The sequence below is a fragment of the Carlito syrichta genome, unplaced genomic scaffold, assembly GCF_000164805.1.
Source record: "Carlito syrichta isolate Samal-C Ts95f unplaced genomic scaffold, Tarsius_syrichta-2.0.1 Scaffold288869, whole genome shotgun sequence".
NCBI lineage: Eukaryota > Metazoa > Chordata > Mammalia > Primates > Tarsiidae > Carlito > Carlito syrichta.
In genome coordinates this window covers 142,475-157,732 of record NW_007232965.1, presented here as the reverse complement: position 1 = coordinate 157,732, position 15,258 = coordinate 142,475, and the positions used below count along the sequence as shown (strand labels likewise).

At 47.2% G+C, this 15,258-nt stretch overlaps 1 protein-coding gene across 1 annotated transcript in view; it reads right to left on the bottom strand.

Moving 5' to 3' along the window:
• The window catches only part of ARSB (arylsulfatase B), a 193,065-nt gene that overhangs the window by 68,638 nt on the left and 109,169 nt on the right, over positions 1–15,258 (bottom strand). The window contains exon 8 of the mRNA XM_021710399.1: positions 4,749–4,819. Within this exon, the coding sequence (XP_021566074.1) occupies positions 4,749–4,819 (71 nt within the window). The remainder of the gene's footprint in view (positions 1–4,748; positions 4,820–15,258) is intronic.

The following is a 15,258-nucleotide window of genomic DNA, read 5'->3' as shown; positions in this document are numbered from 1 at the left end:
TCCTTCCGCCTCAGCCTTCCAAGTAGCCGGAATTACAGGTGCGCGCTACCACGCCCGGCTAATTTTTAAAAAATTTATTGTAGAGATGAGGTCTCACCCAGTTGCCCAGGCAGGTCTCGAACCCACGGGCTCAGGCAATCCACTCACCTCAGACTCCCAAGGCGCGAGATTACAGGCTGAGCCACCGAGCCCGGCTAAGTTCCTACTTTTAATTCTTTTGAGTACATACCCAGAAGTGGGATTGCTGGATCCTATGATAATTTGGTTTTTAGTTTTTTGAGCACCCACAATATAGTTGTCCATAGTGGCTACACTCTTTTACATTCCCACAGACAGTGCACAAGCGTTCTGATTTCCTACAACCATACTAACACCTGTTATTTCCTTCGCCTCCTTCTTCCCTTCCTTTTTCTTTCTCCATCTCCCTTTCTTTTTTTTTCCTGGATGGCAGCATCCTAATGAGCGCTCTGCATTCTTGAGACTTCTTTATGCTTTCCCACAGAATGAAGAATCTTCCGATCTCTGAGAGAGTCTATGATCTCTGGGATGTGTGTATCAATCTTTTGTGCCAATCTTTATTTTCTATTATTCATACACAAGCCACAACCTACCAAGGGTATGTGACCATGAAAAAATTCCCAGCTCCACCAGCAGGCCAGGCCTCTAGGTGCCCTGTTCTCTGAGTAAAGGGGCTGTGGATGTTACTGCTAAAATCCAAGTGGTCAGCTTGTGAGGGCGGCTGGTGCCAGTAGGAGGCAGGGCTTCCCCGAAATGTCTCACACCTGTTCATATGATTCATGATTGGAGGACACTTTGGTCCACAACTTCCAAGATGACACACTCAGGGGAGAGCGGAGACAGAAAAGCGGCTTGATGTAGTGGTGTTTTAGAACAGGGACCAGAAAGGTGGGTAGGATGTAGTAGTAACAAAATCATATAATAATTCAAATTGCTCTAGTATGTATACTGCTTCCAGCATTTTCACTCGTGTTCATCTATTTATGAGCATTCCTTGGCAACGTCACTGCTTATCAGTGGGCACAACCTTCCTAGGGCAAAAGAGGAGGGAAACAGAGACAGCAGCCATGCTCTTTTGAGTCCCATTGATATAGCAACCACAGGACACTAAAGCCAGAAGGAACCCTGGAGATCATTTGATTCAATATTTACTTCCCAGCCGAGGAAACCGACGAGGTGGCTTTTGGGAAGATGGAGGTAGAACACGACCCCCTTCTCCCCTCAGTAAGTACAATTTGGGAGGTGCTGGAGTTGGAAACCACTGACATGTTTCTGTGACAGACTTGGTTCCATTGTCAGTCCTTAACTTATACCCTACATTGGCTGCTTTCTGATTTTACTCCGCAAAAGCCTCTACATTCTATGATCACCTGAGTTGACTGTTCTATAAGTACATTGTTTTATAGCTGAGTTTAATATATCCGCATCAATTAGTTGCAGATAAAAGAGAATGGGCTTGTGTCACCATCCTAACAAGGGGTAGGTGCCCAGAGATAGCCCTCCTTTTCTCTACTCCTGCCACTCAGGAGACTGAAGTCAATATGAAAACTGGACAGAAATGGCACTGCTCATGCATGAGAAGGAGGGCGGCTCCTCGCCACTCTAGGCACAGATCATGTGGAGAATGCTCTGTGTACGTGAACCAACAGGAAATGTGGCTCTGTGTCCATGCAAGGGCCTGACAATGTCCCTCATCACATGCAGGACTCCCAAGCCACCGGGAATGCCGGGAATGGCCTCCCAAATGGGAGTGGGAGCTGCAGAAGGCCAGAGAGCACCCCTGTTTTGTGGCAGCAGCGCTGAGTGAGTCCAGTAAGACCACCACTTAATATGTAGGAAGCTAAGTCCAAGAAAAGTGAGCATCCTTATGGTCTATGGGTGGCAAGGCCAAGAAAATTCCCTATTCTGATTTCCATGTCCTTACTAACTTCTACACTGGAGAAATGTTTCTGCTGTGCTGCTATTTTGCTAGGGGCACTTTAAGGAAGACAGCAAAAATCACAGTGGGTTTTTGCTAGGGGCACTTTAGGAAAGAGAGCAAAAATCACAGCGGGTTGTACCAAGAACCCTGCAGCATGCAATGCTGTGGTGGTTATGTAACCATGGGACCAGCTCAAACTAATCAGCCATTGCTTGAGTTACAGGTGATGTAGAGCCACAACTGCCAGGCACACTTGGGGAAAAAGCATTCACCTCCTAACTGCTAAACCCACTCGCCTGGCAGACTGGCTGTCCTGGCATCACCTGATACTAGTCAGAAATGCCAGGAAAGCTTGACCCACCCCAGATCGTTGAGACAGAGGTGAGAGTTGCCTTCTGTCTCCTTCCCAGTCGACTCACAACAAAGCTCTTTCTTTTCTTGAAAGCTAGGATCACAGTGTTGGCTTCTATGTGTGGGGAGGCAAGCCCATTGCTCGGCAAAAGTGACATAAGAACATGGTTCTCAAGCTCCCACTTCTTACACCAAACCAAAATACAGTGCAGTGAGTGAGGGGCTTGAGGCTTCTTATCTGTAGGTGGAACTTGGCAGGTGAAGGCAGCTTACAGCCATTATAATGTGGGCAGCACATTCCACACATCCCCTGGACAGAGTCATGCTGGGTTTTGCATTAAATTACTCAGAAGCTTCAAAATCATTCCTGCTCCCCTTCAATTCTCCTCTGGGCCACTCTTAGAGATTTGGACATGACTGGAGTGTGTCGTACTCTTAGGTGTGCCAGGGCAGAGAAAGTTTAAGAACCATTGATATAGCCTCACAGTAACTAATCACAGCTGTGCACACAGATGATCATTTCCTAGCACCTTCTAAAGCTTTTCTAGACCAAAAGAAATATAATGCAAGTCACATATGTAATCTTAAATGTTCTATTTGCTACATTAAATAAGGAGAAAGAAACAGGTAAAACATTAATAGCATATTTAACTCAATAGAGCCAAAGTCTCATCCTTTCAACAAATAGCAAACATAAAATTTATTATACATATATATGTATATAAACATAAATACTAGAGGTGTACTAAGTGTTCAAAATCCGGTGTGTATTTTATACTCACAGCACATCTCAAACTGCTATCAACCACATTCAAGTACTTAACAGCTACACGCAGCTAGTGGCCGCCAAACTGGACAGCAAATCTGGACTGTTTTTACAATTTTCAGGGCTCCAGCCCTACCCTTGCCTCTCTCATTGTCGTATGTTTGCTCCAACAGAGAAATTTCTTCATAATGCAGCTATTCTTGCCTGTCTCAGGGTCCTTTCCTGTCCAGGTTTAATGTGTCCACTCTGTCTTATTGCATCCCAACTCTCCCCGATTGACCATTCAGCCATCATGTCGTCATTACTGAGTGCCACCAAGTGCCATCAGTTATTTGTGTTAACTGATAAGGACCAAAAAATAAACATGACATAGACCCTGATTTCTAGGGCTCTAAGCTTAGTGGGGAAACACGCAAAACATGAGAATGTGGGGACACTATAGAGACACATGCAATGGGACACAGGAAGGAAGGAGCACTGTTTCTCTAGAGATCCTGCAAGCATCATAGCCATGGACATCGGGCTGGGTTTTAAGGGGTGAGAAAAATTGGGGAGGGGCAGGGAAAAAGTGTTTTAGGCAAGACATGAGTTGAATGGTCGGCATGCTTGGGAATGGCCCATGTCTAGGAGGAAGAACATGAAAAGTGCTTGGGGTGAGGACTGCTAACAGGAGAGGCACTGTGGGTAATCATTTGGGCAGGAATCTCTGAGTAGGGAAATGTGCTGAGTTGTAGCACAGATCGGAGAGGATGAAGAGAGTATGAACAAATGGGAATGGTGGTGTGTCAGAAAAGAGGGGGCATGTGCCCCACATGGACATAGGACTGCTCTCTGAAGCTGGTCTCAAAACAAGCATCATGGTGAAACCCAGGTCAAAGCTCGATTATTAAGGCGTCCTAGGCCCAGACTCACCATGCAAAGGGCACTAGGGCCACTGCATGGTATTTACAAAGGACTATCATGAAGTACCCTTGCCCTGAAGGAATTAATATGGCTCCTTATAGGTTAACTTAAGTAGTAGGCAGAATCAAGGTGAAATTCTTCCACAACTGCTAGGAAAGTCATACCCATGAAACCTGGCAAAGACACATGCATGAGACCCAGTAAAGTCCCACCCATGAGACCAGGCAAAGTCACACTGAGGAGACCCCACAAAATGACACCCGTGAGGCCTGCAAAGTCACACTCATGACACCTGTGAGACCTGCAAAGTCACACTCATGAGACCTGGCAAAGTTGTGAGAAAGAGAAGGTGCTGGCAGCACCTGGCCAGCCTGAGCAGACACTGTGTTGGCTCACACTACTCTAGAACCTAACCGTGTCTGACTTGATCGTGAGGTTTTCTGGAAGAAGGCTGCAGAGCTCTCAGATAAGAACAGGGCACCAACCTGACATCCACAGTGAGAAGGAGCTCAGAGATCCCCAGGTGTTCCTTGGAGATGGGGAAGCTGAGGCAGGGAAAGTGAAATGGCTTCAAGGCCACTCAGGTGGGAGAGCCAAGAACAGAATTCATCTTTCTCACCTCCTAAGCTGGTGTTCCTTTCACAGATTAGTGGGAGACACGTCATAAAGCATGGTTTACCTTCACAGGGACTCAGGAGGAGAAAGGGGAAGCTGGGCTAGAGACAACGCTAGATGACAAAGAGTCTCTGAGCCAAGAGCCTCGGCGTGACTGCCGTGCTGGGTACTCACACGGAGAGGAGTCTACGAAGTTCGGGTCAATGTTATGCAGAAGCTCCACTCTCGGGGACGGGCTTCCTTCACTGGAAAAGAATTGCGTGGAAAATGTTACTGTCCTCTCTCAAACAGGCATAAGTTATCTTAACACTTCCCTTCTTAGTACTTGAAGGGCCACCGCCAGGCGTTAGCAAACCATATCCCCTCCCTTTTCCTGGAAAGGGGCCCCAAACCAGCCCCCGCCTAAAATGGCGACCCGGCAAACAAAGGGGGCACCTGAAACGGCACCTTCCGGGTTCTTCTTCCACAGTCCGGTTCACCTTTTCCCGCGCCCGCGAAAAACCCACCAGCCTGGATGGAGCTCTGCCAGCTGACCTATAAACGACTGACAGGTCGCCCTAAGCCCCGATAAAAGCCGCCGCGCCCTTGCCTTGGCGCTACAACCTGACCCTCAGGTCCGGTAGCCCCCGCGTTCGACCATTAAATCTCTTGGCCTTAGCGGGAGTTGAGTCTCACTGTGCGCCGCCGTCTTTCATTGGTGCTGTGACACGGACCGGGTTCCTCTCACCTAATGTGGGACCCCGTTCCAGCGCTGGTGGGACTCAGCCCTTAAGGCCTTTGCCCACTTTCTTGAACGCCAGCGCTGCATGCGTCACTGGCCCTCAGATCGGTAAGTGCCCCTAACTGGAAAGCCTGAAACCTTGCCTGGGATAACCGGAGGAGACTGACCGTTGCGGGTCCAGCAGCTCTTCCGGCCCCAGACAAGGTGGGGACTACACCCCGCCTAGGTCTTTAAGGCCACAGCAGACCCCGACTGGTTTTCCCCTCTCCTGTTTAGGTCTTTAAGGCCACAGCAAACCCTGACTGGTTTTCCCCGCCCTCCCCGTGAGGAATTTTGAGACTGCCCCCTCCTGCCGTCGGGTTTTGGGCATCCTCTTCGCTAAAAATCCTGGTACCAGGTTCCCCTCAACCTCGTCGATTCTCCAGGAGAATCGCGGGTTGTAATAACATCCAGTGACGACAGGCTTTATTGCAACCTCCTCATATCCTGACAGCCGGCTGTCCAGGGGACGCCCTGCTCAGCCCCAGTTGTTCAAATGGGAAACTCGTCGTCCCTGCCCCGCGGCCGACTCTCCCCTCAAATGCCTCTTAGACAACCTCTCCACTCTCTCTCTCTCACTCCCGACATTAAACCCAAGCGACTGATCCGCTTCAATACCCAAGACTGTCCCACCTATCGCTTAGACAACCGAAATAAGTGGCCCCTACGGGTCCCTAAACCCCGACATTATAGGGACCTCTATACCTTCTGCGAGCATTCAAAAGAGTGGGCAGAGATTCCCCTCCCTCCCCCGTCCCGCTTACGCCACCACCTCCCTCCTCAGTCTCTAACTTCAACCCAGCAGATAAACTTCCTCCCTATCGACAAACCTCTTCCACTCAGACCCCTCCCTCCGGTATCTGCTCCGGCCTAACCTCCCGTCCCCTCTCCTATAACCGACTCTTCCTCCCAGCCCGCCATCTCTAATTCCTTTGTCCTCAGCTCCAGTTGTTCCGGGCTCCCCTCCCCCATCCACTTCCTTCCCTGCTGCCACTCGTTTGGACCCTTCCTCACCGCGGGGCTTCACAGTCTTAGCTACCCACTTTATCACCCAATCCACTCCGGACATCTGGCGCAAGCTTAAAAAGGCAGAGGAGGGCCCCCAGACTCCACTCTGAGACCAGGTAAATATGGCCTTTAAAGTTTATACTGCCTGAGAGGAAAAAAGCCAAGGCCGTGCAGGACCAGAGGCTAAAACAGAAAGTGGCCCTTCAAACCCAAGCCCTGGCCACTGCCCTGCGGCTGGTTTAACAGGGACCTCAAAGCCCCCGTCCCAGGAAACAGTCCGAGACCCAAACACCTTTGGGATCCCAAACACCTTCAGGAGTGGCCAGGAAGGCCACTGGGCAGAACAATGCCCAACCCCAGACCACCGACTCGACCTTACGCGGTCTGCAGACAAAAGGGACATTGGAAGTTTGAGTGCCCCCTGGGGGAAAACCATCCCCCGGTGACAGAGTTTCACGGGGGGCCGGCTCCCCCAGTGGGCCCCTCACCAGAGCTTCTGGGCCCCCTGGACGACTAAAGCCGCCTGGACTCGAACACCCCAATCACCCTTGCCGAGCCCAGGGCCACACTATGGGTAGCGGGTAAGTCCATCTCCCTTTTGGTGGACACAAGGACTACCTATTCTGTTTTACTCTCCTTCCACGGGCCTTTACATCCTTCTCAGGTCTCGGTTGTGGGCGTCTCGGGGGTGCCCTCCAAGTCGCTGGAGACGAGTCCGGTGTCCTGCCTTTTAAAAGTCGTCCCTTCACCCATTCTTTCTTAGTTATCCCATCCTGCCCAGCCCCTTTGCTGGGACAAGACCTTCTGTATAAGCTCGGGGCACCTATCTGCCTCACCTCACACCAAGTTCCCCCGAATCCGCTCCTGACCCTCGCCTGTGCTGTCTTCCTCCCAGAACCTTCATCCAATTTCCCCATTTCCCCCCAAAAAGTTAATCCAGTAGTCTGGGACCAATCACCACACCCCAGTCCTCATTCGCCTTAAAAATCCCTCTTGCTTCCCTTCCAGGCCTCAATTTCCTATCTCACACGCCCATCGCAAAGGCCTCCAGCCCGTTGTTAACTGGCTGCTCCTCCAGGGTCTTCTGGTTCCTACCAACTCCCCTTATAATACTCCCATCCTCCCAATAAAAAGCTGTCTGATACTTATTGACTGGTGCAGGATCTGCAAATAATCAACTCTGCCATAATACCGCTGCATCCAGTGGTCCCTAACCCATATACTCTCCTATCTCAGATACCCCCCACTACCACTCATTTCACAGTTCTGGACCTTAAAAATGCCTTCTTCACCATCCCTCTACATCCAAACTCCCAGCCACTCTTTACCTTTACTTGAGAAAATCCAGACACCCGCAGGACCCAACAATTAACCTGGACAGTCCTGCCTCAGAAATTCCATAATAGTCCCCACCTTTTCGGCCAGGCATTGGCCGAGGACCTATCCTCTTATGGCTCTAGGTATAACACTCTCCTCCAGTATATAGATGACCTCCTCCTGTGCAGCCCCTTCAGGGGAGGTCTCTCTCTGGGATACGGCCTCCCCCCTTAACCTTCTAACACAGCGGAGATACAGGGTCTCCTCTTCCAAAGCTCAACTCTCTACCCCACAAGTCACCTACCTAGTCACCCTGACCCCCACCTCCAAGGCCCTCACAGCGGACCACACCACCTCCATCAGGAAACTCCTACCCCCCATCTCAAATGCTAAAATCTTGTTGTTCCTTGGGTTGGTGAGCTTCTTTAGGCATTGGGTCCCCCATTTCGCTATACTTGCTAAACCGCTATATGCTGCAGCTAAGGAAACTCCCACCAGCACCCTCACATCTCCCTCAGCTGTAGCCCACACCTTCAAAACTTTGCAAAACGCACTCCTAGGCCCACCCCCGCACACACGCTTATGTTTCCTGACTTCCGCAAGCCTTTCCTCCTGTTCACCGAGACTGGGATCCTCACTTCACATTTACAAACAGCTCTCCTCCCAGCTGATCGAGGACATACAACAGGTGGCGGACACGGTTCTAGACTTACAAACATAACTAAATTCCCTGGCTGATATGGTCCTCCAAAATCGATGGGGACTAGACCTGCTTACAGCAAAAGAGGGAGAAATATGCTTATTTCTTAGGAAAAAATGCTGCTTCTATGCCAATAAATCAGGGATAGTCAAGGACAGAATTAAACAATTACCAAAAAACCTTCCAAAAATGGAGAAAAGACCTGACCGGAGGCCCATTCTCAGGATGGTGGCAACCACAACTCCTAATGTGGCTTCTCCCTGTTCTAACTCCACTAATTGTCATATTTATCCTCTTGTCGATGGCCCCGTGTGTTTTTAGGTTTCTCCAACAGCACCTGGCAGAGCTCTCTCAAATAACGGTCAACCAACTACTGTTACGTTCCTACTTGCCCCTTCCGTCCAAACCACCTCCGGCCCCATACCAGCCTTAAACCCCCCCACGCCGCCCCTCCCCAGCAGAAAATAGCTAGAACGAGCCGGCACCCCTATGACCAAAAGGCTACAGACCTCTAACCTTGTCTTCTCATTTCAGACATGCTCGCCTTAAAGTTTACCCCCTACTACCTACCACTCAGATTCTCAGCATTTCTTGACCACCTTCTTTGTGACAGTTGGCTCTTCCCTTTCCCATGTCCACTCGACGACTGGCCAGACCAGCTTGTCGGTTTCCACTTACAAGGCATCTTCCAGGACTTCCACTCAAATAAAATTTTTTCTTTTGGTTCCTACGTGGCTTAGACTTTCACCCACCTCACCCACCGATGCCCATTGTCAGCAGGAAGCAGCTAGACAGAGAAACGCCGCCTCTCTCCCGTATAACCAAAGAGGCGGGAATGAAGGGCCACCACCAGGCGCTAGCAAACCATATCCCCTCCCTTTTCCTGGAAAGGGGCCCAAAACCAGCCCCCGCCTAAAATGGCGACCCGGCAAACAAAGGGGGCACCTGAAACGGCACCTTCCGGGTTCTTCTTCCACAGTCCGGTTCACCTTTTCCCGCGCCTGCGAAAAACCCACCAGCCTGGATGGAGCTCTGCCAGCCGACCTATAAACGACTGACAGGTCGCCCTAAGCCCCTATAAAAGCCGCCGCGCCCTTGCCTTGGCGCTACAACCTGACCCTCAGGTCCTGTAGCCACCGTGTTCGACCATTAAATCTCTTGGCCTTAACGGGTGTTGAGTCTCACTGTGCGCCACCGTCTTTCAGTACTTGTAGGGAATAATAAACCTACCACTTAACAACTCTGTCAGGAATCTAGAGGTCTCCAAAAATCTGTGATTAATGCATCTTCAAGTAGTCACCATTTGATCACATTAAAAAAAAAAAAAAACCACTACATACTTTGCACAAGAACTTCAGTGTCAGGCATATGATGATATTAAAATAAAGAGTCCCGGGACCCTTTGCAATAAGTACTGTGGCTGTATTTAAACATGATCTTTTTTTTTTTTTTTTGAGACAGGGTCTCACTGACACCCAGGCTGGAGTGCAGTGGCATGATCACAGCTCACTGCAGCCTCAACCAGCCCTTTAAAGTGAACACATTTAACTCTAGTATTCTTTAAGATTTCGCTGTCCTCTCTACCCCATAAAACGCTGACCAGAGAGAGTGGATGGGAAGTACTTAGAGGTGCCTGAGGTCCTGGGGAGGGAAGTAGCAGCACTGCGGGCTGTGGGTGAGGTGACACATATCTCTTCTGGTTTTCTTCCTGAGGCACTTGACTACCCCTGCATCCTGGAGACTGTCGGTCCAAATGCCAAGGACTAGAGTTTGATCCCAGAAGCTCTGGATGCAAGTATGGATGATGTGCAATGAAAATGGTAAGTATGAGGAAATCTAAACAGAATGATGATGATGTCTAATTTGTGGGTTTAACACCAAGCAAATAGAGTTAAAATCCTGGACAAGAGGAAATCAGAATGAAAGCATTCTAAAGTTTTTATATTGTTTGGGAAGACAGTAAAGCTATTGATTAAACTCAGATTTAGCTATGTAAAATTTGAGTGTTTAATTTTTAGGGTAACTATTAAGAAAAAGGATTTCTTTGGACTACAGGGAGTAAAAGCGAAAATTTCAGGGTCAGTATGTTAATATAAAACCACTCATCTTTACAATTTAAATCACTGGGAGAGTAATTCACTGGAACACACCAAGATATCAGCTATTGTTAAATAAAGGATATTTTTCTAATGACCTTAGCGTTTTCACATATATTATTCATTCATTTCATATTTTCATTACTCAGAAGAGCCACAGGTATTTCAAAATAAGAAAACAATAACATGAGATCACTTTTTAAACACCAAAGTTTGTAGATCATCCTAACTTGACTAAGTATTTGCTAGGAAAAGCCTTCATAGGTGAATTGTGATGTAAATAGGAGCCAAAAAACCCCTAGCTACCTCCACTGAGTCCATTGTGATTCTGCTTTTAAAATGCAAGAATCAAGCCAGCTCAGTGGCTCAGCCTGTAATCCCCCGCTTTGGGAGGGTGAGGTTAGTGGATTGCCTGAGCCCGCAGGTTTGAGACCCACCTGGGCAACTTGGCGAGACGTCATCTCTACAATAAATCAAAAAATTAGCCAGGCGTGGTAGCACATGCCTGTAGTTCCAGCTACTCGGAAGGCAGAGGTGGAAGGATCGCTTGAGCCCAGCAGTGGAGGCTGTGGTGATTGGGAGCGTGCCACTGCACTCCAGTCTGGGCGACAGAGTGAGATTCCAACTCAAAAAAAAATAAAAATAAAAAAATAAAATGCACAAGTCAGAATATTTTTATAAGGATGTGGTTAGAGATATGAACAGAAAACACAATATGTGACAAGTGATTAAAACAATGGCCAAACACTATCAGGGACCCCCTAAAGGGTAGGAAGGGTGGGACTGTGGCTTTCCATTAAAAGTTAACACATTCAGTTATTAGCACAGATTCACTAATTACACACACACACACACACACACACACGCAAACACACACACACACACATCAATTTAAGAAGGCGCAGAAATCATGTGGTTAATTTCAGTGGTGACAAGGGCATAGTATGTGTTGATTCTGGAACCAAGAAGGAGGACTCATCCATCACCTGGAGAAGAACATGGGGGCAACGCAGCTGGTGAGGGGGAGTGAAAGGAGGGACCCTGAGAAATTTAGAATAAACTTAGTTCACATTTTGTCTTAGCATAGTTATTTTTGCTCATACTGATATGCTTTGAATCTAGCACAGGTTAGACACAGGCAGATAAATTTCCAATAAGCAGGTTTTAGGAAGAGTTCAGACACTGACCTCAGGCTAAGCTGGCAGCCTATCCTACCCTCTCGAAGGCAAATCTCCATCAGATGCAAGATAAGGACAGACCAACCATTCAATTCATGGTTTAGCATAATAATCGCTAAGAAACTTTCAGGCCCCTTAGCTGGCTGAAGCCATAGAAATGATGACTACCTTTTTGCTAAAGAGCTTGTGGATTGGAAACATTTGACAGGCCTCTTGCAGGAAAACTCCTCCCCTTGTCTCCTTCCATCTAGCCCTCCACCATGGCAGCAATCATGTGACTAACCCACCCATCTGCCTGTTGTCCATCACCTGCCGTCAGTACCAGTGCTTACCTGCTCCTTCGTGATGATGTGGAGCAGACCACCACCCAATCACCTTAATGACCTTCCCCCATCAAAGGGAAGGGTTAAAAGGACTCAACTCAAGCACCCAACTGCTACTGCCTTACCAGACTGTGGTGCAGCCATGTGCTCTTTGAGCTATGGCTGTGGCCATGTTTCCTGGCTTTGGCCTCCTCCTCTATCTTGGGGAGGTGAATCCCACCCACCCTCATTTACTTTCTAAATAAACTACATTTTCTTTTTATTTTACTTTTTTCTTTTTCTTTTTATTTTCTGAGTTGCTGTCTCACTCTGTTGCCCAGGCTGGAGGGCAGTGGCACACTCATGGCCACCCCAGTGTCGACCTCCTGGGCTCCGGCGATCCTTCCAACTCAGCCTTCCAAGTAGCCAGAACTAAAGGCGTGCACTACCACACCCAGTTAATTTTTTGATTTATTGTAGAGATGAGGTCTCGCCAAGTTGCCCAGGCGGGTCTTGAACCCGTGGGCTCAGGCAATCCACTCGCCTCGGCCTCCCAAAGTGCTGGGATTACAGGCTGGGCCACCGAGCCTGGCCTTATAAACTATACTTTCTAGTCTAACTTCTGTGCAATTCTTTGCATCTTTCATGTGGCACCGCATTGCACACCGCACACCCACACCCCCAGCAGGCCTGACCTAACATTCTGGAGGCCTCACTGAGAGTGTGACATTAACAGAGAGAGGGAGGAGCGATGAACCGAGAGCCGACTTCATAAGTCTCATGATTTTGCCTAGAAATATTTTAGAGTCGTAATTTTGAAAAGACCAGTAAAGGGCAGAGAGACGATGGTCATTAGAGATGTATGGCTGATTGTCAGGGAGAAGCCGTCAGGTCCTAATGAAACATATAGGGAGAACACATCCTAGACTCTGCTCAGGCACCACTGTCTACACAGGAGTTAAATCTCAACCTGAGACACTGGAACTTGGGAAGAAATATCTACTACTGCATTAAAAGCTTTCTCTTTATATATTAAAAGAAGTTCAAGAAATACCCACATGTTTTCGGAACCCACCTTCTTCTTTTAAGAACTCACAAATCCTTGGTCACTTAAAGTTGAGCAGCCTCTAATAACCATATAAAAGATCTCACTCCTGTATCTGGAGGAAAAGTGCTCGGTCTTTTTTATTGTCTTTTTAAGGCAAACCTTCTCCGCTGCTATCTCCTACCCTTTCCCACTCTAGTAAATTTTGACATCAACAATCTCCACTTTCTCATGCATGTTTCTCTATTCTTATGTTAGAAATAAAATAGAACTTTTTTTTATTAACTCTCTTATCTTTGCCATTAAAAATCTTGTTTTTGTTTTTTTTTAACACTTGTTATTCGTAAACTTTACTGCACATTAGAATCACTTGGGGAGTTTTAACCCAGATACGCAGGTGGAATCCAGGTCTTGGGATGATTTGGAATTCTCCAGGGTTTTCCAGTATGCAATCAGGAGTGGGACCCATTGGTCTTGAGCAGAGCTTCTCAAGCAGTAATGTACATATGAGTCACTGGAGGAATTTTGTTAAACTGGATTCTGATTTGAGCTGAGTGTGGCCCCAGAATCTGCATTTCTAACAGGTTTCCAAGTGATCCTGAAGCTCCTAATTGGAGGACCACACTTTGAGTACCACGGTTCGAAGAACTCTTCTGGAGTCCTCCTCCATGGGGTCTGGACTCTTGGAATCTCTTAAATTAGAAAATCATTTAGATTAGGGCTGATTCCAAAGTAAGGATTATCAACCTTGGCTGTACAATGCAAGCACCTGGGCAGCTTAACAAAGTACTGAGGCTTGGTTTCCACCCAAGAGATTGATTTCCTTGTTGTGAGTTTCAGCTTGGGTATAAAGATTTATACAACTACCCAAACTGATTTAAAAAAAAAAAAACCATACAATCATCCATTTAAAGTGATGTAAAATGTTTTCAGTATACTCACAGGGTTGCACAACCACCAACACAGTCTAATTTTAGAACATGTTTGCCCTCCCAAAATAAATCCTGTACCCATTAGCCATCACTCTTCATTTTCTTATTTTTTTTTTTTTGAGTTGGAGTCTCACTCTATCGCCCAGACTGGAGTGCAGTGGCCACTCTTGACCTGCTGGGCTCCGGCGATCCTTCTGCCTCAGACTTTCAAGTAGCTGGAACTACAGGCATGTGCTACCACGCCCAGGTAATTTTTTTGATTTATTGTAGAAATGAGGTATCGCCAAGTTGCCCAGGCAGGTCTCGAACCCGCGGGCTCAGGCAATCCACTCACCTCAGCCTCCCAAAGTGCGGGATTACAGGCTGAGCCATTGAGCCTGGCCACTCTTCATTTTCTACCCCACCTCACCCTAAACAATCTCTCATCTGTCTTTATAGATTTGCATATTCCATTTCATATAAATGGAATCATACAATATCTAGCCTTTGGTGATGAGCTTCTTTCACTTAGCATAGTGTTTTTAAGTGTCATCCATGTTGTAGTGTAGATGAATATGCCACATTTTCTTTGTCCACTTATCAGTTGATGGATATTAGAGTTATATCCAATTTTTGGCTATTATTAATAATGCTGTTATGAATATTCATGTACACATTTTTGTGTGGGCATTTGTTTTCATTTCTCTTGGGTATAGAACTAGGAGTGGAATTGCTGGGTCACATGGTAACTCTATATTTAACATTTTGAGGACTTGCCAAACTGTTTTCCAAAGCAGCGGCACCATTTTATGCTCTTACCAGCAATGTATGTTTTAATTTCTCCACATCCTTGCCAATATTTATTAATATCACTCTCCCTCTCTTTTTTTTTAAGTGACACGGACTCACTCTGTCACCCAGGCTAGAGTGCAGTAGCATGATCATAGCTCACTGCAGTCTTGACCTCCTGGGCTCAAGTAATCCTTTTTGTAGAGACTGGGGTCTCACTATGTTGCCCAGGTTGGTATAGAACTCCTCCTAGGCTCAAGCAATTCTCCCACCTTGGCTTTACACAGTGCTGGAATTATAGATATGAGCCACTGTGCCCTGCCTGTCTCTTTTTGCATATAGCCATCCTAGTTGTTATGAAATGACATCTCATTGTAATTTTGATTTACATTTTCCTAATAATTAATAATCTTGAACATTTTTTCACTTATGTATTGGCCATTTATATGTCTTCTTTAGAGAAATATCTATTCAGATCCTTTGCTCATAGTTTAATTGGGTTGTCTTTTTATGATTGAGTTGCAAGAAGTCTTTTTTTTTTTTTTTGAGTTGGAGTCTCACTCGGTTGCCCAGACTGG